The sequence below is a fragment of the Sapajus apella genome, unplaced genomic scaffold, assembly GCF_009761245.1.
Source record: "Sapajus apella isolate SASKATOON/1434 unplaced genomic scaffold, GSC_monkey_1.0 scaffold92, whole genome shotgun sequence".
In the NCBI taxonomy this organism is placed as follows: Eukaryota; Metazoa; Chordata; class Mammalia; order Primates; family Cebidae; genus Sapajus; species Sapajus apella.
The window spans coordinates 2,366,155-2,391,730 of record NW_022437032.1 but is presented as its reverse complement, the minus strand read 5'-3'; the positions used below and the strand labels follow the sequence as shown (position 1 = coordinate 2,391,730).

The window sequence follows — 25,576 nt, the reverse complement described above, 5'->3', positions numbered from 1 at the left end:
CCCAGTTGAGAAGCACTGCTTTGGGGCTGGATGCACTGCACAGGTTATTTAAAAAAAAAAAAAAAAAAAAAAAAGTTTTTTTTATTGTAAACAAAACCTTAAAAAAAAAAAAAGGATTTTCAGAACAGGGAGACCTTTTAACTCAACCCTGTTATTACAGAAATGAGAAAATTAAGGCCCTGAGATGTGAAATGACTTACACAGAGTGATACCACAAAGAACCTGGACTTGGCTCTGGCAGTCCAGACCCACACTCAGCCAGCATTGTCTAGAGATGGGAACAGAGGGAAAGACAGACACAAGAGGAATAGCATGGGACAGAGACAGCACAGCTTACCCAGATGGATTCCTTCGGGAAGCCCATCCTCAGATCCATCTTCAGAACCGCCTTCCCCTCGATCCACGGCTCCATTTTCATCCAGCGGGGTGGCGAGGTCAGGAGAGCACGTCCCGGGCTGCCTCCCATCCACGGACATGGTGGGCGAGTCGGCACCGGCCCTCCGGTCCTTCTTGTGGACCCTGGAGTGCAGGACCAGCTGGTGGTAGGTTCTGAAAGCTTTGCCACACTCAGAGCAGTGGGTGGGCTTCTCTTTGCTGCTGGTTATCTTGGAATCCGCATCCACAGAAGGCGCCTCCCCGTTGGAGGGTCTACACTTCTCTTTATCTTGCGAGAGGCCTGTACAACCGCCCTTACTTGTTTTGGCCTTTCCAGAACCTTCCGAGTTGCTCTTATTCGCGCCCCAAATTTCTCCAAGCTCCTTCTCGGAACTCGAGTCGTCATTGTCGGTGCTTCCTTCCTGCCCCGATTCCTTCACTTCTTCTTGGCAAACGGCCACTTTGCCCTTGGTAGCCAGCTGCCAAGCCTGGAAGGTGGTGAACGGATCGAGCTGAGGTACGCAGTTGACAAGCTTCTTCCCAGTTACGGGGCGAGATTTCGGTCTTAAGTTTAAAAACTGCAGGAACTCTTCCCTCGAAGATGACATTCCCTCTGGTGGAGAGTCAGTCTGTGTGCTGCTGGGACCGGAAGCAGGTTTTTTGCTGTGCACCTTGTTGTGCTCAATTAGAGTTGCTTTATTTGGAAATAGGAAGCCACAAACCATGCAGATTTTGTAAGGATAGGAGATGCTCTCGGCCGCATGGACCTGGACGACCTCGTTGATGGTTGCTGGACTCTCCAAGCCTTGCTGCAATTTGCTCCTGGCCCCCGATTTGCCGTTGTGTGTCCGCATGTGGTTTTTAAGAAACCAAGGCTCCTTGAATCTTCTGCCACACATGCTGCACCCGTAAGTGAAAGAATCCTTGTGTGTCCTCATGTGCATCTCAACATCAAAAGCGACTCTGAATGTCTGCCCGCACACATCACAGCTGAATTCTTCATTTTCCTTGCAATTCTTTTCCTTGGGAGGTTCTGCCCGCACCTGACTTTTATCAAGAGGACTAAGATACTCTGCTTCGACCCGAAGAACGGCTGGTTCACAAAGCGTGGGCCGGTGCTGCATTAAGACATGTTTATTAAGGTCTTCTGAATGCGTGAAGGTCTGGCTGCAGAACATGCAATCCAAGGCCATGTACCCCTCTATTTGGATGACATTTTTTTCTTGCGTCGCTCTGAATGGAACAACAGCGGCCCCTTTCATTGACAAGGCATCATCCATCTCCATCTGGCTGCCAAGAGAGCTGCCAATCACTTCTGGCCCATCCATGTACATCAAGAGGGATTGAGTTGGCATGTTTCCTGTCACTTTCGATTGCATATAAGATAATCTCAAAGTTCCGTTGGGGAATCTCTGGAGTTGGAATAAGGCCACTTGTAACACTTGTCACTCACCCCCTTCAACAGCCCTGGGCTTCAGACGTAGAGCAAATATGTATTATAAAAGTTCAAAAGAAAGTGTAGAGTCCTATAACTTCTTCAGAACTTTTAGGAAGCTCACTGGTGGTATCACTGGTTCTTTCCACAAACAAGGCATACAGACTCCCCAGTGCTTTGATTCAAATATGAATCAGCACAAAGCATTAGTTCTCTTTGTCTCCATTGAATGAGTGTTTCAATTGAGCAAGAAGTCAATCCCAGCAACCTGGAGACAAGAGATTTCCAAACCCTAGAGGAAAAAAAAAACAGAAACGGTTAGCTACACGCAGAGCTAAGAGAAGGCTGGTGTGGATGACTCATGTGGTCTTTTCCATGCAGCAGAGAAGGTACCTAATTCAATTGCTTCACTTTTAACTAATATATAGGGCATCCTGTTAAACACGCCTGTTAATTAAATCACTGGCATTTCATCCAGTCAGTACACTTATTAAGTCAGAATTTCATCCAGTTAAAATCCAGTTTAAAACAGTGCTTCACTGACTTAAATCTAAAATGTCAACTTTTAGGTCAGAAATTGTTAAATTCAGCTAAATACATTTTAAAATGCCCCAAAAATGCACATGTGGATGCCATCAACAGCCTCCCTAAATCTAAAGACTGTAAGAATTGTGAAAATTCAGATGAAAAAATTCAAATGCTTTAAGCTAAAAAATTTTAAATCCAGTGTAAAACCACTTAAAATTTGTTTTATATAAAACCATTTAAAATGTGTTTTATACACAAGCAAATCTGCATCCAAGAAGTCTTAGTGCCCAAACACACCCCCTCAGAGATGCGTATACGGAGAGCAACAAAATAAGCCCAAAAATACAGGAACTCTACCTAAAACTCCCATTTGAAAAATACAAACCACCTCAGAATGGCCACTCATCTTAGTCAGGGGAACCTGATGTATTTTGGTTCACTGGATATTCGAAACCTCAATCTACTGTTCAAATCCCAGCTTGCTTTCAACAACTTTGCCTTCAACAAGCACTGGGTGGGGCTTCCTAGTCCAAACAACAAATAGGGAAAGACATACACAAAACTCCTTTGTGAACGTATAGATTCAACCTAAAGTCCTCAACAGGGCTGTTTCAACATGGCTTAGTCTCTCATCAGCAAAGGGGTCCTCTCGTTTTTTTAATCTACCTTTCACATCATGCACTGGCCAGGTGGAAAATTAGCTCTGCTCCTTCTGGTTTAGAAGCTAATTTTCACTCCTGTAGAAGAATTAACTTCTAAAGCCAAGACCCTCTACCTTTATGGCAAACACTGTTTCTAAATAGTCCCAACTATTTCAAACTTAAGTCAGTTAATTCCACCAAAGAAAACCGAAAGGCATACAAACTACTCCTAGCAAAGTAACCATAAAAAACAAAACCATACTTTCTTCCCTCCCTCTACTTCCTTAAAGAGCAAGGAGGGCCTGCAGGCTCAGAGAAAGCCAAGGAAACATCTCCTCCTCCTTTACACTCTGAAACAGAAATTCTCGTACTCCTTATCTTTAGTTTTGAATAAACTAGATCTTTAACATTAACTAGATCTTTTCTAAGTAAGACTGCAGATCAAGGATTAGGGTAAAAGAAAGAATGTACTGAAGTCTTTACTTTGTTGTAATCACAATGGAGGATCAACACATGGGCTGGTAACCAACCTGGTGTGATAGAACACTCCAGACATCCGAGTTCTAGTCTGGCTAAGTTACAACCTTAAAGTTGTCACTGCCACATACCACATCTTTCTATCATTTAATGCAGTTGGTTAAACTACAGGATGGCCCTTACAGTTCCAATGTTCTGTGGTTCTGGGGATAGATCTACACACTGAAAAGAATATTCAATTACTCTGCTAATCAGGATGTTAAGTGATATTTGGACATCAGTCTAACAATTTAGGTTTCTATAAAAAGAAATCTAAGTTTAATTTGCTTATTCAACAAGTATTTACTGAATGCCAGCATCCCAGGCAATGTTTTAACTGAGTAACAGTACATATCCCAGAAAAAGTTATCACACTCTGACAACACTGCTTTCCATGGCCAAGAACAAAGACTCATTTATTTGAGGTCCTTCCTACGTTTAGATGCTGAAATGCACTAAGTTTTTTAAGAAGTGGCAATAGAATTTTCTTTTTTTTTTTTTTTTTTTTTGAGACAGAGTTTCACTCTTGTTACCCAGGCTGGAGTGCAAATGGCACGATCTCGGCTCACCGCAACCTCCGCCTCCCGGGTTCAGGCAATTCTCCTGCCTCAGCCTCCTGAATAGCTGGGATTACAGGCACGTGCCACCACGCCCAGCTAATTTTTTGTAGTTTTAGTAGAGACGGGGTTTCACCGTGTTGACCAGGATGGTCTCGATCTCTTGACCTCATGATCCACCCGCCTCGGCCTCCCAAAGTGCTGGGATTACAGGCTTGAGCCACCGCTCCCGGCCTAGAATTTTCTTTTTTAATGTTCTCATTTAGCAAAATCAAACTTAGTCCCTTCTCAGGTAAGAATTAAAAGAAAAATATCCAAGTTAGTCTTCTATGTCAGTTCTAAACATTATTACTGTATTTTAGAAACTTGACTAATATGTGAAACTAATTTTGGGGAACTCCACTTCTCTATTGACATGCTTTCCAAAAAAGGACACCAGCTCTACACTCAGTCTCAGGATTAGAAATAAAATGTGAGGCGGGGCACGGGGCTCAAGCCTGTAATCTGAATGCTTTGGAAGGCCTGGATGAGTGGATCACTTGAGGCCAGGGGTTGGATACCAGCCTGGCCAACATGGCGAAATCCCGTACCTGCTAAAAATACAAAAATCAGCCAGGCATGGTGGCACACACCTGTAATCCCAGCTACTCAGGAATCACTTGAACCCAGGAGGTGGAGGTTACAGTGAGCCAAGATCACACCACTGCACTCCAGCCTAGGCAACAGAGCAAGATTTTGTCTCCAAAAAAAAAAAAAAAAGAAGAAGAAAGAGAAGAAATATGTGAGTGTAACTCTCGTATTTCCCACACAGGGAAACAGCATAACTTAGTTACTGAAAAGATGTATCAATAGAAGATGTTTTGATTCCAATTCTCAATTATCTGGGTTAAAGAAGTTACCATCACTCTCCACATGAACAGTTCTAGGATTATTTCACTGCTGGGTTCAGTGGGAAGTGATCTTAGGAGAGAAGAAACTTCCACTCTGCCTGAGAGGGTGAACAGCATGGGAGACTTGGAGATGAGGGCAGGCATTCTGGGCCAAGGGGCCTTCTTTTATAATCAGATGTGGAAGGAAATCCTCCTGGCAAAACCCCAGCAATTCTTTCTCCAGGGAAGCATCTGAGACAGACTCTCATAGTCAATTGTGCTCCACTGTCCTAGGCTCCCAAGGTCACATCAATCCTTAGGCACCCCAAAGGTGCCACTGCCCAGCACACCCTACCCCTCAAAGCATTGTCACTGCTCAAGGATGACTTCCTCTGAAAACTTGTGTCCAGATCTAAAACCATTCTGTTTGCCTGTAACTGTCTTTTTCTAAAAGTAACATCTCAGGACACAAGAGACTCTGCTGCCTTGTCCACTGCTGTCCCCAATGCCTGGAACAAGGTGCCTGTCACAGGGTTAGGCACTCAACACACAGCTGGTTTGAATAAACACCATGGAATTAGCACACGTGTAGAATCAGTATGCACATGTTTGGCCGGAGTCACTAACCATAACTGATCAGAAACTAAAATTAACTTGCATGTTCCTCAAAACTTCTACAAGGCCACCAGTGGCTGCCATCTAATTGCCATTCTACAACTTCAAGAGTGTAATTAAAAAATCATATTTAATCACACCATAAAGTTGGTCAGCACAAGCAAACAAAACCCTGCACATTTGGATTTATACTCACTCCCCCCTTAACACCCCCCAAAACAAAAATACTGGGCATCCTAGGGGTATCTGACAGCAAATGCCTTCAGCCCTTGACTTAGAAACTGTAACATAAGTAGACAAAACACTTCCTTAAACTCCAAGACAATGAATAATACTTTAGGTTTACATCGCTTAAAACCAATTTGCTAATCAGTAATCATTTAAGTGGTTGTAACAATAAAGACGTTAATAACAGAATACAGCAAAATAGAAATTCTAATCTACCAACAGCAAATCACCATTCCAATTGAATGGGGCGTGTGCACAAACACAACCCTTCCCAGAAGCCCCCATCTCTCCACACTCCTGCACACAGAAGTCAGCAGTAACCTGATGGCACTGCTGATAGAGGAAACTGTCTTTCTCGGCAAAGAACTGGAGGGGAGGAGAGGATATTATAACCCAACAGTATAATCTAAACGCGTTTAGTTTGCAAGAAAGTGAGCATTAGGAACACAGCAAGCTCACTGAAAAGTACTTCACAAAATTTTTTTCCAATGTTTAAAAACATTTTAAAATCTGTACTCAGGCAAACAACAGAACTCAACCTTCACTCATATACCCCTAAGGCAAGTGGTTATTCAATGTAGCCATATTTTGAGAGAATACTAGAGTTTAATTTACACTGGAATTATTTAAGTAGATATTTTTAAAGTTTACCACAGCATAATCTTTGAAATCCAGTAGGAACCATAATGCTAGAAGGGCCTGAAATCTAAGTGTGGTGTTCTTTCTTTAGGTGACTAATTACACACTCATCTGTGACTAAAGCTACTATGAATTCTACCATTACCTGCAGATTCTGAAATAGCAAATACGACACATTATATATACAGTGCTTAATAAAAAGCACAATAATCTGTGCTTAAGTACAACTAATTAGGGACAACAGCCACTTTGCTGACAATCACTGTAATTTGGGATTATTTTCCTTCACATCCAGATGTACTCAAACTGTTAACTTTTAGAAACAGCACAGCCTCTTTGTTTCAGCTTAGCAGGTATTCTTACATTGTTGATATGAAATATGTATCTACCATAATGTGAAGCAACGAGGTATTCGGAGTCCTCAAAAACACAAATATTTATATACAAGTAATTTGTCATACTCCTAACAAAGCTACTTTTTTCTAGTTACTAAAGTGTCCAAATAAATAGTTATTAAAACATTCAACTTAAATTGCTATTTTCTGGCCAATGCATCTGTACCCTGAAAACTACAAAATTATCTCCAAGATCTGGTTAGAAGTTTACACTTTTGTTAAAAGCTTTTCCTCTGTATTTTACACACAGTATTTTTTCTTAATCTGACAAGTGGAGAAAACTCTGCATCTCAATCAAAAAGCTACAGAGCTTTTTTTTTTTTAATTTTTATTTTATTTTTAATCCTCTAAATCCTTCAATACTATTTCAAGGAAATTACTACGGTCACACCCATGAGGCTAAATGGTCAACCCCACTTTCCTAATATAGCTGTGGAAAGATGCTTACAAATTAAGCAAAAGAAAAATATTGGAACATTCAAAGTTTGTATTTAAGGTTACAACCTGAACTCTTCAACCTGGGAAGCTCTTAAAGGACATAATTTCATTTTGCTGCAATTGTTCAGAAATTACCTATTTTAAATAGGATTAGAGACCAAAGTACAATAAAAATATAGTCATATAGCATATTTGAGTGTCATTAACTAGAAACTGCCTGATTCATCCTAAATCAGTTAAGGGTAGTTAAGGGATCTTAGTAAGAACTTAGTATAACATACTAGTTTTAGTTTCAATATTAACAGATACTATAATCTGCAAAGTGGTTTTTAAAAACATCCTGATCTAAAAAAAAGGGTTATAAGTGAAGTTTTAAAAATGTTAATTAAGTAAGATTAAGCATTGCTATCAGTTTCTCCTATCACTACTAACAAGCACAACCTTAAGTATTTGTAAAAATTTGACAAGCCTAACTGCACCAAAAAGAGATTTCAGCAAATTAATAAACAAGTTTATTAATAACCCGTTCTATCTTTACCTGCACTCTTTAACTCTCTGCAATGAAAGCACTGAACGTGTATGTGTGTGTACATGTGTATACACACATCTATATACACAAATAATTATACCTATTACTAAACCACTACAATGCACATTATACCACTTTTTCCAATGAGCGCTCTGAATTAAACCCAATTCAACTAACCTAGTTAAATACAAACTTAGGCAATGCCTTTTAAGGCATAAGGTCTTTCTTCTATAAGATTTAAATATTCCCCTTCGTTTCTTTTGTTGACTACATACTAAAGTTGTATATCTGGCTCTTCGCATCACCTGTTTGCTTTCAAAATCAAGGGGAAAAGTCTCCTTTTAACTAGTAATACAATCACTGTTCAGTATTTATAAACTGAAAAAAAAAAAAACCCCTATATTGATTACAAAAGAGAAAAACACTTCTGGTTTAACTGAGTTGCTTTAAGTTATCCTTATTTGATATGTGTAGGAAAAGTAAAAGTATCATTCCTAATGATGATTCAAGAAATGTCTAGAATCTACATTTCCAGTCCATTTAGCTACATTTTAAATTCCAAAGGTTTCCAGATGCACCAGAAAATAATGGAATACCAATATAAAAACACTACACGAACCCGTTAAAAACCTAGCTTCTGAGTCTAGGGCAGCTTTTCTATAGGAAGTACAGGCATGTGGAGGTCAGAGACAGCTTTTGTGAAGCTTAATAAGAACAAAGGCTAAGTAAGGAATCAAACTAACTCTCATAAAACTTATTCAGCTGTCTTTTCAGGTTTAGTAATTTTATTTCTCAACTTATCTTAAAATTACCAAACTGTCCCCAAATTTCCAGTAACTCAGTTATGCTGATACCCTGGGCAGGAAGTAATGGAGATGTTCAGAACAGTCAGTCAACAATTGTTCAAATGGAAAGCATTCCAACGTTAAATATAAAAGGGTAATATGTGGCGGCAGCTGGCTAGTGGGGGCTTCCCCCTATTTATCTGGAAGATAGATGTGTACAAGAATTGACCATGTCATCGTGAGCTGCAGATTTTAGGAAAGAATGGTCCCTGTTCTTCCACTTCCTTAAAGTCAGATTTCTATCTGCCCTCGTGGTCTAAATTCAAAAACCTTTGCCCCAGATACCACTGCAAATTTGTCTAACTGTATTACTAGCTGGAGAAAAATAATTCACTTCACCTTACTCTAAAAACATGAACATTTCAGAAAAGTTTTTATACTGCCCCTAAAAAGAGGCCATTAAGAGGTATTCAATAATCAGGTTTCCTTCACCCGAATTTAAGAAAATTTCCTGCTGTCTGTGTGGAAAACATTCTTTCTTCCACGTGCATTTAAACTAGCTAACACCCCTCCCCCCCAAAATCTGGAGATGAGGTGTGCGGATCAAGACACCCTCCATTGTCTCAAGTGTAATTTACATGCTGTAACCAAATCCTTCACTCTTTAGAATATTTAACAAGATTGGGATTCCTTTAATTCCATTTTGGTAGCTGTTCTGTAAATACCTTTCAGGTTTTTACTTTTTAATATCCCAGTAATCTGAAAACTATTCTCTATATTTCAACTGTAGTAACTGGATTTATAATCTTATTACATTTATTTTACTAGTGGAATGCTCAGTTTATGTAACTGTCTCACCTTTTTCATTCCTACTTTCTAATTCTGAAGCTTGAAAATAGCCAGTGCTCAGTACTTCGGCTTCACTTTCCCAATTTATTCATTAAACATTCTGCTCAGCGATTAAACCGAAATGGGAAATTAGGAATGAACCATTTAAAACAAATCACACCCAGCAACCTCAAAATCTATAACATACAGGCCATAGGAGCATACAGGAGATGGAACCATTTGAATTTTTTTAAGCAGGAAACTAAGCTTCATATAAAAGACAAAAAGGGTCCAGTCATTTACTTTTAAATAAGAGTCAGATAAAAGTAGCTCCTTTCTTAAAGTGGCATCTTTTAGGCAGTCAAGAGTCATTAAAACTACTCCAAAGTTCTTATCCACCAATATCATGTTCGTGACAACTGTGAGAAAAGAATGTCATTTTATAAAGTGGGAAAACAGCACATCTTTTGGGACCCCTGAGGCTCTAATCAGGCATCTCAGAATTAAGAGTGCTCCAGGGTTGGGAAATGGCTACCCTGCTGTGGCGAAAACATGCCATTTCATAATAAATGTTGTTAAGAGAGAAAAAAGTGATTAGCATTTATCTGCAATGAGGAGACAGAAGGACTTGGTCATTGCCAGGCCATTATATTCCTTAATTATTTCATCAGTTTATAAGTGACTTGATGATTAAGTCTTATTTTCAGATTTCCTCCAAAACAAGTCCACTGGAAGGGGATTAGGGGCTCCTATTCCTCCCTGAAGTTTTCCTGCCAAAAATGGAGGCTTACAAAGAAAATGCAAATCTACCCCCACCTTTTTTAAAAGTAAAGGCAGTCAAAGTCAAAACCTTCACTGCTCCTCCTTCCTCCCCTACTACCTGGAAAAAAATGTTGAGCTGTTACCAAAATAGATTCCTCAGGGTAAAGGGGAGAAAAGTTTTCTACAAAATTTTTCTAAGTGGTGTATTAGTTCCTTTTTTTGGGTAAGAAGTGAAAGGGAACATGAACCCAACACACAATTGCTAAACTTCGATCTCACAAGTTATTAAAAAACAGCAAAGGTCAAACTGCAAAACGTTAGGAAGGTGTTGTGAAGACAAAAGGGGTGAAAGAAGTGGGGCACTAAAGCGAAGTGTGTGTCCTTCACCAAGAAAGTCATAATCTTGTCCTCCACTTCCTCCTTCTGTAGGCAAATAAAGACACAATTCTAACACAATTCTGAAAGACTAGCTTTCCTCATCACACCAAATAATTAAAAATCCCAAACAGATTATTAATCCCATTCTAACAATTAAATTATAAATCTGAGTTGTAACTGACAACTGAATTTTAATAAGTCATTGCCTCCTGAATGTAATCCTTATATAACTGATTAAAAATGGCAGCAACATCAGGATTAAGAAAAACAAAACAAAACACTATTAGTCTCTAGAACACTGAACAAAACAATATCTAAAATAAATATGACTTCTCAGAAGGAAAAAAGTTATCTACCATTAAGGACACACCTTAAAAGTTCTTAGCACTCATTAACTAAGCAAGCACAAACTAGTGGCTTGCCTGTTATACTCTCAGACAAAAAGCAATGAGGTTATTCCTCTGCACTTGTCACTGCAGACACGTAAAGGCTTTTAAAAACTACATCTACTACTCACTAAGTATCATAAAACTTAGCATTTTAAGTCTCGCCTGATATCAAGCAAGAAAGAACATCCACTTCAGAGGAAAGCAGTACAGTAAAATAAGGACATTGTAAACGTCCTTCTTGACATATACAAAAGAAAAGGTAAAAGGCCTCCTAAGACCCCTACCTAGTGGCCAGGCCTGGACGGCAGCTGTTGCTACCTCGCTTTTTCTTTTGTTGAGCTTAATCTCATGTCAAGTCATTCAAGCAACTAAAAAGCAATGAAGACGTAATTGAATCAACCTGAACTAAATCAGACCTAGGCTTCTTAAAACATACAGCTTAATGCTTCCAAACGATCTAGAAAACTAGGAAACCTAGCTACACTGTGGGACACACAGTGGCCAGTAATACAGGACCCCCAAACTGGCCAATGGACCACTGCAACCGCCATTTACTTCCTCCGTGTTTAGGAATGTTCAACGCTTCAAGCCCCTAGGCTAATTCAGGAAGATAAACTGAGGCTCAAGGAATTTCGAAGTGGAACAATATCCCAAAGCCTTAAACCCTGAAATGATTATCCTTTTCTTGGGAGGAAAAAAAGAAAAAGAGAAAAAAGTTTCTGGGGCTCCCAGTGTGGCCAGGATGCCAGGGTCCCAGAAGTGTCCTTTTCTTGCTCCTGTAACTAAACCTGACGGAAAACTCCCCGCCTGCTCACCCCACCCCCCCCCCACCCGCCCAAAAATGTGCCTTCCCGTTGTCGGTGGCCCTACCCAGAATCCTAAAATGTGGGTTTCAACTCGGGCCCAGAACGTCTTCCCAAAACCCCGGGACCCAGGTTCCAGCTGCGCGCCCCGCGTGCCGGGTCTTGCCCCTCGGTCGGGACCGCCCAGGCAGCCCCAAATCCAGCCTCCCGGGCCCCCAGCAGAGCCCTCCTCCCCTCCACCATCCCGTCCCGCTCGCAATCGGGGCCAAATCAAGAGAGAAGAGAGCTGTGCATCTGAAACTGAGCGGTTTCACCACTCGGCACCTCCTGGCAGAAACTTCCCTTTAAAAAAAAAAAAAAAAAAAAAAAAGCAAGCAGCACTTTTGGGCTAGCATTTCAATCCTTCCTGCCCTTTAGAGATCCCAGTTCGGCTTCTAGCTGGCTCTGGGTGTTCCACTGGAATTGAGTTGTAAAGACATTCTTTAAGAGTTTAGAGGACATTAAGACTTTAAAATAAAAATCTTCAAAATTAAAGGAGAAAAAAAACACACCACCTTATCGCACACATCCAGGAAACGCAGCCCTGTGCTCAGGGATGAGCAAGAGCCCCGGAACTCTTGGGGACGGATTTTCGGGCACCCAAGGGGGTCACCCGGGCGCGCGTCGGGGGTCCGCGGCCAGGCCCAGCCCCTCCCGCGGCCCTTCAGACGCGCCCTCCGCCCGGCCCTTGTGGACCGTCCCTGCCATTGTTTGCGGGGGATGCCCGTCCGGACGCATTGTTTTGGCCGTTTCCAAATTGCCCCGGCCCCTCCCAGGCCATCGCGGGGGACCCCGCGCGGGCGTCCACCTTCCACTCGCGCCCCGAGGCCGAGTGAGCAAACTGGGAGACCTGCCCCGCGAGGCGATCCAACTTTTCGGAACAGCCCCCCACCGCCCGCCCCCGCAGTCCCCGGGTTCCCGGACCCCCGCTCGGGGCGGAGATTCAGGGGATCCCGCACCCCGAGCCCTTCTGAATCGTGCGGCGTGAGTGTGACGGCCAAGCGCGGATACAGCCCGGGTCGCCCGCACCTTCCCGCGGGCGGAAGCGCTGGAGCCGGCTGGGGAGGGGGCGCCCTAGAGGAGCGGAGAGAAAGCGCAGACGGGGGACTGGGGTCATCCTGAGGGGGACAAGACAACGAGAGCCGGGCGCCTCGGGGGCGGCGCGGGAGCCTCCGCAGGGCCAGGCGGGCGCCCTGGCTGGCGCGGGCGGGGGGCGCGCCCCCTTTACCTGCGGCTCCGGCTCCTCGGCCATTTCCTCGCGCGGCGGCGGCCGGGACTGAGCTGACACCACTGGGGCCGGCCGGGTTTGAATGAGGAGGAGCGGGCGCGAGGGGAGGGGGCGGGGAGGGCGGAGGGAGGGAGGGAGGGAGGCGTCGCGGAGTTTCTATCGGCCTTTTGTGCGGACACCTCCCGGATTCCGCGCCCGCACCCGGCCCCCCAAAAGACACGGGGAGCTCCGAGCGAGGGGCGCAGCCATCCCCCAGAGCGCCTCCGGGCTTCGCGCCTCCAAGACCCCCCAAAAAAAGGAGCGTCCCCACCCCCACCCCCGCCCCCGCCTGGAGGATTTGGGGGCCGGGCTCACCTCGGGCGCGGGGCTAAGGTGAGCGGGGCGGGGGTGCGCACGGGGGGCAAAGGCGCGGGCGCCCCCTACTCGTCCGCGCGGGAACAGTGCAGGCGCGGGGGGTCCCTAGAGCCGCCGGGGCGCGGCGCGTCCGGCGCTGGGGGACTGTTGGGTCAGAAAGTGTTCAGGGAGCAGCTGTTGCGCCCTCCCTCGGCCCCGCCGCTCGGAGACGCCCCGCCCCCTGCCTTCACCGGCCTCCCGGCCCCGCCCCGGCCCCGCCCCGGCGCCCACGTGACCAGCGCAGGCGCGCCTCCGCTCCGCCCACCGCTGCAGGCTCCGCCTCCGGGACGCGAGCGACGGGCGAGCGCGCGCACTCCCAGTTCTCGCCCCGCGACTCCCGCGCACGCGCGCGCCGTGCGCCCCCCCCGCACCCCCCCCCGCACCCCTCCTCCCGCCATCCGGCTTAACGTGGCGGGCGCGCGCCGCAGCCGTAACAGTGACAGGTACTCCAGGAGGAGGGGGGGGCCGCGAGGGTATGCGCAGGCGCAGACACAGGCCCCCGTCCCCGCCGCCCCCTCTTCAAGGTGTGCCCGGGCGAGGCCGAACCCCTGGGTCACCCCGAATTACAAACAAAAACCTTACGCTATGGCGCGCGGGTTAGAAGACAGCTGTGAGCCAAAAACACCTCAGATTTTCTTCAAGCGTAAGGAAGGTCGAGAAGATAAACAGTTTTTAAATGAGTATCTTCAGAAAGCTATTTAATTGTTCTGTTTTTTGTTTTTTGGTTTTTTTTTTTCCTGAGAGGGCTGGGCTTGCGCTATTCTAACTTGAGATTTCTAAACTTAGCCCAGGTTCCAAGAATCTACTTGGTTTTGATAGAAATCCATTTGGAGGAAACCGAGGACAAAAAAAAAAAGAACTGCTACCCTTTCCCCCTTCCCCCCACGCCCAACTCATTTAAAGCGTTTCCCAACTGGTTTTTTTTTTTTTTCCTTGCTGAAAAAAAGGACAAAAAAAGGTTCTGATTCCTAAGGCGTGTGATATTCCCCCATTTTAAGGAAGCCTCAAGGAGGAACCATACATAAAACAAGCACATCCCCAATTTTTCTGCCCCAAAATGCCAACGTGAAATGGATCTATGCAAGTCGCTACCAACAAAATAGCCAAGTATTTATTTTTGTATTGGCCTTCGGCACATCCAAAGTGAAAAAACTTTAAAACACATCAAGAAAAGCATTTATATATTATTTCCTAAATCAAAAGAAAGAACGCACTACAGAAACGATCCGGAGCTGGTGAGCAATGCAGTCCTTAATAAATAGGAAAAGGAATTTGAGAACACAGCTCAGCAAAGGGGAAAAATTTGCCAAGTGTCATGTTTTGCTGTCATTTTATATATAACTACTAACCTCACATATGGTCTGGTTAGTCTTTTTTAAAAAGGAAGTGAATCAATTACTTACTCACACTTAATTAATTAGCAGTGCCAGAAGTAGATTCTTAGGCCAGCACTAAAAAACTACATTGGGTGAATTTTTTTTTCACTCAAATCCACTGATACTGATCACTTAAGTAGTAGAATTCCTTTTCTCACAAAAGATGAACACCTTTCTTTAAAATGTATTTTTTAATCTTATTGTCACATTTTAAAACACAGCCAAAAACACTCTTCATAAACAAGAAACTTCATTTAACTTTATGAAAACAAATGACTACGCGCCTTGCTACACAACAAAGAAACTATGAACAAGCAGAACCAGGTTGAGCCTTAAATGTAGCCTTATTCTACATGTTAATGGATAACCTTTGAACTCTGAGACCTTGAATGCTGTAAACACAATAGCGCTGATAGTTAAAAATTCTAGTGTCAAAATCGAAGAAAAAGAAAAGTCCAAACTTTTCAGGAGGAATAAGATAACAATCAAATATTTTGACAAATAATCGTTTCAGTAAGAACAAGGAGATTCCTTGCTCTCAGACCTTGTTGCTACTGAATTATTTTCTGAGCATAAAGGGTTGTGCTTTTTTTTTCCCCTGTGCCCTCCAAAGCTACCACTTTGTTCACATTATAGCATCATGATTTGTTACTGTTTCAACGCCGCCTCCCTTAAAAAAAAAAGCACCTTATTATGTCGTAGCTTTTAAAAATTGAAAGATGATTGTATTCACTGATCCAGCTGCTAAGAGTTTTATAAATATGTGATCCTCCTTATGTTTGAGCAAAGAATTACAAAGAACCTCGTCCTGGAGATGTGCCAACAAAACTGGGAAATCGTTGCAAAATTCTGCCAGTGACTGACTGCTGGGTTGCAAATACATACTGTGTTTTCAGAAGGACAGAGAAGGATCTGAATTCGCCCGGGAGGGCTTCCCTGAGACACACTCTTCCTTGAGAATGTGAGGCTCATACTTAACGTTTATTTGGAAAGCATGTAGAGTTCAAACAATTAAAATATGAAAACTCCAAAAGTAACAGGAAAACGCTGGAAACATTTGGTTTTGTAATAAAAGCTAAGAACTCATATTGCACAAAGTGAAAACTGAAAATCGAACGTTGGTCTTCCTACGCTTAGCTCCACCCACAAGAAATCCAGCTTCGCCATCACTCCCTGGCTAGACCATCTCTAAAGGAGTCAGGTGCTACTAGACGCCAGCAACAAAAACAAAGAATGGAACCAAAAGAAAAGCTCTGCACATGTTACTTAGAGAAAGGGCGGAAAAACCCCACTTCACCTCGTTTTCATGCAGCAGACATCAGCTACACCTCATTTTTCACAATTATCCAAACAGGCCCTCCTCCTTAAGACATACTTCCTAGTATGCGCTTATAAAATCACACCATTATCTCTGATTTAATCCTAGTGATATCAGGCCTCTCCGTTTAGCTAACATCTGATTTTCTATCGAGATCCTGCCAGTCACAGCATGCTCAGATCTAGTAACATAACAAAACCAAAAAAAAAAAAAAAAAAGAAGAAAAATAAACTTCTGATTCGCTGTGTTTAACACTTACTGGAATCATCTTTTGAGACTTAGCCTTAATTAGAAGAACAGAATGCAGTATGATCTTCTTATTTCACAAGCATTTATTTTACTGTGGAACTATGATAGAAAAACTATTTGGAAACTGTATGTAAATCCCTGGAGCTGAAACAGAGCCAACATAGATACGGGACGTAAAAGAATTCAGTGTTCAGAGCAGGAAAACCTGAAAAACTGCAGTGAGGAGTTAGCAGGAAAAGAACATGAAAAAGTTAGGCAAACCTGCCAGCATCTGCAAACTACAAAGGACATTTGAGAAGGAAACAGGGACAGCCCTCTGAACAAGTCTGAATGCACTACAGTAGGAATAACAAACAACTCTTTTCTATTAAGTTTCTTTAACCCATGCAAGTCACCGCTCTGTAAAGTATCACAATAATATACAATCAATATATATATATATATATATATATATATATATATATATATGTGTCAGAAATTACCTTTCAGAAGAGAAGGCAGGGTCTGGAACCTGAAAACTCTCTAGGCCTTCACTCTACGTGGCTCCGAAGAACACTGGAAGAGATGTGATTGCTGGTTTTTATAAGCAAACCAAAAAGGGAGGGGTCAAGAATAAGACTCAATTTAAATAAAGGTTTCAGAACCCTCCCAACTTGATTGCATTAGTCAATCTTGATAAGGTTAACAACATTTTTTAACTGGATTTATCCCACTGGTGCATTCAGTGAGTGCCCTCCCCCACTGCAAGCACAACTCATGACTCCACTAATATTCTGGATAGTTTTCTGAAATTACCTTCACTCAAAATGTTAATGTAAACTGCCTTAAAAACTGCACACAAAACGCAACACTGGGAACACCTCTTTAACGTTTTCTGCCTTCATCAGATATTCCAAATGGGAAGCTTTGGAATGAGGGACGGAGGGGAAAGAAGCTGGTTAACTAACATTAATTGAAATCCAATTATTATTATCTCCAGCCAAAATCTTACAATCAAATCAGGATATTTCATCTCCGTCTGCCCCACCCTACACAGACCTTGAATCCGTCAGCAAACCCTCATATGTCTCAATTTTGTCCATTTATCTTTATCGCTAATAAAAGCCTACACCAGGGTACCAATGGCAGGTGCCTTGCCAGTGAACATGGACCCTGCTGTTGAAAATGTGTTGGGAAGGGAGAGTTCCCAATAAGAATTATGGACATTTAGGAGCTTTCCAAATACGGATGGCATGTTGAGCCATCAGCCTGGATAAAATCGCCCAAAAGAGGTGCTAGCATTGAGCCCTGGGGTGGTTCAGCGCCTGGACATAAAGGAAAAGACAAAGAGGGCAAAGGGGACTGAGAGGGAGCAGGCAGTGAGGTCTGAGGGACAACAGGAGAGCAAGGGGTCCCAAATGCAAGGGAGGAAAGGATGTCAGATCTGTCACGTGTTCTCCTCCAGACAAAGACAGAACTGTATGTACAGGTTTCTCAAAACTTCTTCCTTTCGGGGTTTGCCTTAATGCTGTCTCTACCTATAACCCAAGATGTGTTTTACAATGGCTGTCAGATGAGTTCAACACCCCTCAATGGCTTCCTGTGGCCTTGAGGGAAAAAACTCCATAGCTTGCCCCATCAGCCCTGCGGATCTGGCCCCTGCCTACCTCCAGCCTCAAGTCCTGGCATGCCCTTCACTGAGGCTCCTACATTCCAGCCTTCTCTCTGACCCACAGCCTTCAGCCCTGGGGTTCCCCTTGCTTAGCACCCTCTTATTCTCTTCAGGAACTTGGCTTCCATTCTTTCTGAGAATGGTTTAAACCCCCTGGTTCTGTGGGAGGGGGAGGCGAGGGGAGGCTATGATATGGTGTCCTCGTTATGAACATGTCTTCAGTAACTGAGGCTCAGATACTCAGATTCTACACCTGGAGAACTGCATAACCCTAGAATTTTTTCTTTCTTTCTTTTTTTTTCTGAGACGGAGTTTCGCTCGTTACGCAGGCTGGAGTGCAATGGTGAGATCTTGGTTCACTGCAACCTCCACCTCCCGGGTTCAAGCAATTCTCCTTTCTCAGCCTCCTGAGTAACTGGGATCACAGGTGCATGCCACCATGCCCAGCTAATTTTTGTATTTTTAGTAGAGATGGGGTTTCATCATCTTATTGGTCAGACTGGCCTGGAACTCCTGAGTCAAGTGATCCGCCCCCCACCTTGGCTTCCCAAAGTTCTGGGATTACAAGCGTGAGTCACCGCACTCGACCCTAGAATATTATTTAATCTCTCTTGGGCCGGGCATGGTGGCTCACACCTGTAATCCAAGCACTTTGGAGGCCAAGGTGGGCGGATCACCTGAGGTCGGGAGTTCAAGACCAGCCTGACCAAAATGATGAAACCTTGTCTTTAAAAATAAAAAATAAAAAAAAATCTCTTGGGTTTCAGTTTCCTTATCTATAAAAGAGAAGGGATGATGAAGAAGACAATTATAATAATTGTTTGTATTACTTATATAAATAACAGTCACTCACATTTCTTCAAGAGTCTGGAGAATGAAATGAGACACACTACAAAGTTTGTGAGCCTCGAGTTTTGGGGGCCCTGGCACTGTTCTAGGCATGGGAGATAGGGCAGTAAGCAAAACAAATAAAGTCCTTGTCCCGTTGGGGCTTATCTTCTTGCGGGAAACAGGCAACACCCCAGTAGTTGTATTTGCAACCTACTGGGACTGGGTAACGAGAGGGGAAATGCCTGCTGTTTTAGACTGAGGCTCCCTGAGGAGCAGAGACCCCCAGAAAGTCAGGTGGCAAATCATACCAAGATGGGGAGGAGTGTTCCATTCATTCAGAGGGAACAGAAGGTGAGAAGGTCCAGAGAGGAAGACAGCCAGGCTTGGAGAAAGAACTGGAAGGTGGCCAGTGTATCTGGGGACCATGGAATGAAGACAGGTTAGGGACAGAGGAGCAAGAAATCAAGGCAGGTCCGCGTGAAGCCCGGAGATTCAACTCTAGTTACAGCAAAATTTCAGTGGTCAATTCTCTGTTCCCTGGTATTGGCCACATCTGCAAAACTTGATAGAGCTGAATGACACTCTTTCCTGCCTTGAACTCGGGTCCTCAAGCTCTCCTGATCTCCTTCAGTCCTCACTGGCTGCTCCCTCCTGGTCCCCTTGGCTCCTTCTTTAGACTCTTTTTGACTTCTAGGTGCTGACATGCCCCCAGGGCCCAATGCTAGCAACACTTTCTTATTCATGTGATTTTACCCAGTCCGAAGGTTCAGCATGCCATCAATATTTGGAAAGCTCCTAAATGTATATATTTCCCACGCAGAACTCTCCCATCCACTCCCAAAAGTCATTTCCAACTGCTGATTTCGTCTCTACGTGCAAGGTCCCTGTGTTTACAAGGCAGAAATGTAGACCGTCCCATCTCTAAGCCGCCACAATTGACCTTTTCAAAAGTCGTCGTCAGATTATGTCATGGCCCTCATGTGTCCTAGAATAAAAACAAAATTCCCGGTAACACAGCCCTCATGCGTCTTAGAATAAAAACAAAGTTCCCGACTGGGCGAGGTGGCTCACGCGATGGCTCATGTCTGTAATTCGTAATTCCAGCACTTGGAAGTGCAAAGCGGGAAGATTGTTTGAGTCCAGGTGTTTGAAACCAGCCTGGGCAACATAGCGAGACCCTATGTCTATAAAAAATTAAAAATTAGCCGTTGTGTGCCCATAGAATCAGCTACTCGGGAGGATGAACGGGAGGATTCAGTTGAGCCAGGGACATCAAGGCTGTAATGAGCTCAGACTGTGCCACTGCACTCAGCCTGGGCAACAGAGTAAGACCCTGTCTCAAAGAGCATCAACAAAACAAAAGTCCTGATAACATGGCTGGCAAGATCCAGTGGGCCATGCTAAGACTCTGGGTTTTATTTCAAGAGTACTGGGAAGCCAATAAAAGGAAATGGAAATAAAACGGAAAGAACCATCAAACTTCTACTAAGTGTTTCTTTCTCAAGAGATATTAACATGTCCCAGAAAATCCCATCTTGGTTTAACAGAAAGGACAAGACAAACTGTGTAAGAACTTGGAGCTGACATTTTCCTCTTCCTATGCCAAGGGTATGATCAGAGAATCAGAGCAAACTACCTTTCATAAATCGGCCCCCTGCTATAATCTTATCAATATCACTCATTTAGTTATACTGCCTTTTCTTTAAAAACAGAAAACTAGGCATGGAGCGATGACTCACACCTGTAATCCCAGCACTCTGGGAGGCCAAGGCAGGAGAATCACCTGAAGTCAGGAGTTCGAGACCAGCCTGACCAACATGGTGAGACTCCCCCCCATCTCTACTCAAATACAAAAATTAGCCGAGCATGGTGGCAGGTGCCTGTAATCCCAATCGCTTGAACCCGGAAGACGGATGTTGCAGTTAGCTGAGATCGCGCCACTGCACTCCAGCCTGGGTGACAAGGTCAGACCCAATCTCAAAAAAAAGAAAAAGAAAGAAAGAAAAAAGAGAAAACTAATGCTCAGGATCATTACAATTTGTTTCCTACTTTCCCGACTACAGTGAAGCCAAGGCACCAACTGAACCCAAGGTCAGACTCCCTCTTTATCACCAACCTACATTTCCTCAGTTCTAAAAATTGACACCGATGCGTATTTCTCGACCCCAGGTTTCCAGGATGTTTACCAGTCAGTCCTGTGTGGCTCTGGGGCAAGGTTGAAACATCCTCGCCCACTATCCTCCCCTCCCCACATTCTGGAACAGCAATAAAGTATTTTGCTTGGTTGCCTGAGGGCTAGCTTCCTCCCACCTGTGTCATCCCTTGAGTTCTTGGTATACCTATGTACAGAATCCTCTTCCTCGCCAGACTGTAATAGTCTGTAAATTTTTTTTTTTCTGGAGAAGGAGTTTCACTGCCTCTGCCTTCTGGGTTCCAGCTATTCTCCTGCCTCAGCCTCCCAAGTAGCTGGGATTACAGGCGCCTGCCACCACGCCAGGCTAAAATTTTTTGCATTTTCAGTAGAGACAGAGTTTCACCATGTTGGCCAGGCTGGTCTCGAACTCCTGACCTCAGGTGATGCGCCTACCTAGGCCTGCCAAAGCGCTGGGATTACAGGCGTGAGCCACCACACCCAGCTGAAATCTCTTTTGAAAGGGAAGGTGGGAACGGTGGCTCACATCTATAATCCCAGCACTTTGGGAGGCCAAGGTGCTCACCTGAAGCCAGGGGTTCAAGACCAGCCTGGGCAATATGGCAAAACCCTGTCTCTACGAAAAATACAAAAATTACCTGGGCATGGTGGCTCCTACTTGTGGTGCCAGCTACTTGGGAGGCTGAGGCAGGAGCATCACTTAACCGGGGAGGTAGAGGTTGTGGTGAGCCAAGATCACACCATTGCATTCCAGACTAGACAAGAAGAACGAAACTCCATCTTAAAAAAAAAAAAAAGAAGAAGAAGAAGAAAAGGAGGGAAGAAAAGGTAATACAAATTAATATGCCAATAGCAATTAGTGTTTTTTCCATGGAGCTGGGATAGAATGAATGTTTATAAAATTAAAATGTTCCATGCTAGATGTCACCTTTCCTTCTATGCCTTCTTTGCCTCACCCCTCATAGCTAGTCAATAAATCTCACAAATCCTATCCTTCTCATCTCTCTGGAAATGTACCCTTTCCTTTCTATTCCCACCAACCACGTTTCTTTGTTTCCTTCTGACCCGTTAATCTCATAATCAGTTCTCCTGTACCTGCCTTTTTTCTAGTCCAGAATACTTTTTCCTCAGTTCCACTAATAACCATCCTGCTACTGCTTTGTGTGAAATTATCCAAAATATACTTTATTTTTCCAAAAAAGTCAAGCTCCCTCTCTTAGTATGCAAAACCACACCATGGTTCCAGCCAATCTTTTGGCCTCATTCAATAAATATTTATTGACTACTCCTTTCTCCTTAGCACTTGGCTAGGTAGTAATTAAAGAATGAGGCACAAAATAAGTTAGATTCCTGCCCTCATAGAGCTTATATTTTAACAGGAAACATAGACATTAAATAAATCAACACACAAATAAGTAGACAAGTATATAATTACAGAAAGCATGCACAAGGATGCAGCACCATCTACAATAGTGAAAAGTCAGAAACGACCCACATGTTCATCAAAAGAAAATGGCCACATAAGCTATACCATATCCACGTTTTAGAATACAGACAAGTGTCCGGCGCTGTGGCTCATGCCTGTAATCCCAGCACTTTGTAATCCCAGAGCTACACTCTCTCTCAAAAAATAAATAATAAAAGGCCGGGCGCGGTGGCTCACGCCTATAATCCCAGCACTTTGGGAGGCCGAGGCGGGTGGATCACGAGGTCAAGAGATCGAGACCATCCTGGTCAACACGGTGAAACCCCATCTCTACTAAAAATACAAAAAATCAGCTGGGCATGGTGGCACGTGCCTGTAATCCCAGCTACTCAGGAGGCTGAGGCAGGAGAATTGCCTGAACCCGGGAGGCGGAGGTTGCGGTGAGCCGAGATCGCGCCATTGCACTCCAGCCTGGGTAACAAGAGCGAAACTCTGTCTCCAAAAATAAATAAATAAATAAATAAATAAATAATAAAAATACACACTGTGTTAATTACTGTGCAGAACAAAACATTAGGAATAAAAATGTAAAAAAAAAAAAAAAGAGGAATAAAAATGTTTACAAGTTTCACATCCTGCTTTTGGATAAGCATTTGATACACCATTCTATACTTACTGGTCTCTTTGCTCTATTCCAACTGCCTGCATGCCTCCCCCATCACCCAGTCCCCAACAGGAATGCCATATATATAAACATCAACCTGTAACCACCCTAATCAGCCGCCAAGATCCACTCCAAATGCCACCTCCTTCAGTTACTCAGTCCTTTGCTCAATGCCTCCTTTATGACATCGACTGCATTATGCCTAGCCCTGGGTATGTGTATTTCTCTTAACCACCTGAATAGGCTGCAGGATTTTCAAAGGGAAGACCAGTTTCCTCTATGTTGTCCAATGGTCAACACACAGTAAGCTCTCCAGGCCGGGTGCGGTGGCTCACGCCTGTAATCCTAGCACTTTGGGAGGCCAAAGTGGGTGGATCGTGAGGTCAGGAGTTCAAGACCAGCCTGGCCAAGATGGCAAAACCCCGTCTCTACTAAAAATCCAAAACTATTAGCCGGACGTGATGATGGACAACTGTAATCCCAGCTACCCGAGAGGCTGAGACAGAGAATTGCCTGAACTCGGGAGGTGGAGGTTGTAGTGAGCCTAGGGGACAGAGCGAGACTCTGTCATAAAAAATTTAAAAATAAGTGCTCCGCTGGGCGCGGTGGCTCAAGCCTGTAATCCCAGCACTTTGGGAGGCCGAGGCGGGTGGATCACGAGGTCAAGAGACCGAGACCATCCTGGTCAACACGGTGAAACCCCGTCTCTACTAAAAATACAAAAATTAGCTGGGCATGGTGGCGCGTGCCTGTAATCCCAGCTACTCAGGAGGCTGAGGCAGGAGAATTGCCTGAACCCAGGAGGCGGAGGTTGCGGTGAGCCGAGATCGCGCCATTGCCCCCCACCGGGGAAAAAAAAGCGAAACCCCTTTCTCAAAAAAAAAAAAAAAAAAAAAAAGTGCTCCAATATTTAGCTGTTCCAATATTTAGCTGTTCTGTGCTCCTTCAATTTTTTTTTTTTTTTTTTGAGATAAAAGTCTTGCAGGAGAATCACTTGAACCTGGGAGGCAAAGGTTGCAGTGAGCTGAGATCACACCACTGCACTCCAGCCTGGGCAAGAAGAGCTAAACTCCATCTCAAAATAAAATACAAAAATCAGCCAGGCGTGGTGGCACGCCTCTACAGTCCCAGCTACTCAGGAGGCTGAGATAGAAAGATAATTTGAGCTCAAGAGGTCGAGGCTGCAGTGAGCAGTGTTCACGCCACTGCAGTCCAGCCTGGGCGACAGTCTCAAAATATTAATTAAATAAGAAGAAGTGGGAGGAGGAGAAGAGGAGGGATAAGAAGGGGAAAAATAGGCCAGGTGCAGTGGCTTATCCCAGCACTGTAATCCCAGCACTTTCGGAGGCTGAGGCAGAAGGATCACGTGAGTTCAGGAATTCCAGACCAGCCTGGCCAACATGGGGAAACCCTGCCTCTACTAAAAATACAAAAATTAGCCAGGTGTGGTGGTGCACGTCTGTAATCCCAGCTACTTGGGAGGCTGAGGCACAGGAATCGCTTGAAACCTGGAGGTGGAAGTTGCAGTCAGCAGAGATTGAGCCACTGCACTCCAGCCTGGGCAACAGGACGAGACTCTGCCTCAAAATAGTAATAATAATAAAAGAGGAAGGCCGGGCGCGGTGGCTCAAGCCTGTAATCCCAGCACTTTGGGAGGCCGAGGCGGGTGGATCACGAGGTCAAGAGATCGAGACCATCCTGTTCAACATGGGGAAACCCCGTCTCTACTAAAAAAAATACAAAACATTAGCTGGGCATGGTGGCGCGTGCCTGTAATCTCAGCTACTGAGGAGGTTGAGGCAGGAGAATTGCCTGAACCCAGGAGGCGGAGGTTGCAGTGAGCCGAGATCGCGCCATTGCACTCCAGCCTGGGTAACAAGAGTGAAACTCCGTCTCAGAAAAAAAAATAATAATAATAATAATAATAGAGGAAAAACAAAATAAGTTACTGCACCCTGCTTTGTGTCCCTCTTAGCTTTAAAGCTGATTTATATTATGGTGTTACTTAGTTCTCCTGGTAATTTTCCTGCTTAAATACATTTGCAGATGAGGAAACTGAGGCCTGAGGTTAGCTAACTTTCTGACTGACTTCTCTTACTGGAAGATCTACAACTAGAAGAAAGTGGGATTGTAGCCCAGATCTAAGGCCAAAAGCATGCTGACGCCGGGCGCGGTGGCTCACGCCTGTAATCCCAGCACTTTGGGAGGCCAAGGCAGGCGGATCACGAGGTCAAGAGATCAAGGCCATCCTGGCCAACATGGTGAAACCCCGTCTCTACTAAAAACACAAAAAAATTAGCTGGGCGTGGTGGCACACGCCTGTAGTCCCAGCTACTCGGGAGGCTGACGCAGGAGAATTGCTTGAACCTGGGAGGTGGAGGTTGCAGTGAGCCGAGATGGAGCCACTGCACTCCAGCCTGGCGCCTGGTGAGAGTGAGACTGTCTCAAAAAAAAAAGCATGCTGACTCATACCATTCTTCTCTGTCTTAAGCGGTTGACCCTGGCCTTAGGAAAACAAAATAATAATAACAATCACTGG

At 44.2% G+C, this 25,576-nt stretch overlaps 1 protein-coding gene across 4 annotated transcripts in view; it reads right to left on the bottom strand.

Annotated features, from left to right (window-relative positions):
* ZNF217 (zinc finger protein 217) overlaps positions 1–16,887 on the bottom strand; it is a 29,659-nt gene extending 12,772 nt beyond the window's left edge. Inside the window, exons 1-2 of one of the 4 annotated variants that reach the window (XM_032255968.1) lie at positions 16,796–16,887; positions 338–2,102 (exon numbers count right to left, since the gene is read on the bottom strand). In XM_032255968.1, the coding sequence (XP_032111859.1) occupies positions 338–1,754 (1,417 nt within the window). In that variant the 5' untranslated portion in view covers positions 1,755–2,102; positions 16,796–16,887. Of the gene's footprint in view, positions 1–337; positions 2,103–11,777; positions 12,949–12,977; positions 13,276–13,331; positions 13,526–16,795 lie in introns of those variants that run through there. The other 3 variants (XM_032255969.1, XM_032255967.1, XM_032255970.1) reach the window with 3 other exon arrangements.
* Between the last annotated feature and the right edge of the window lie 8,689 nt (positions 16,888–25,576).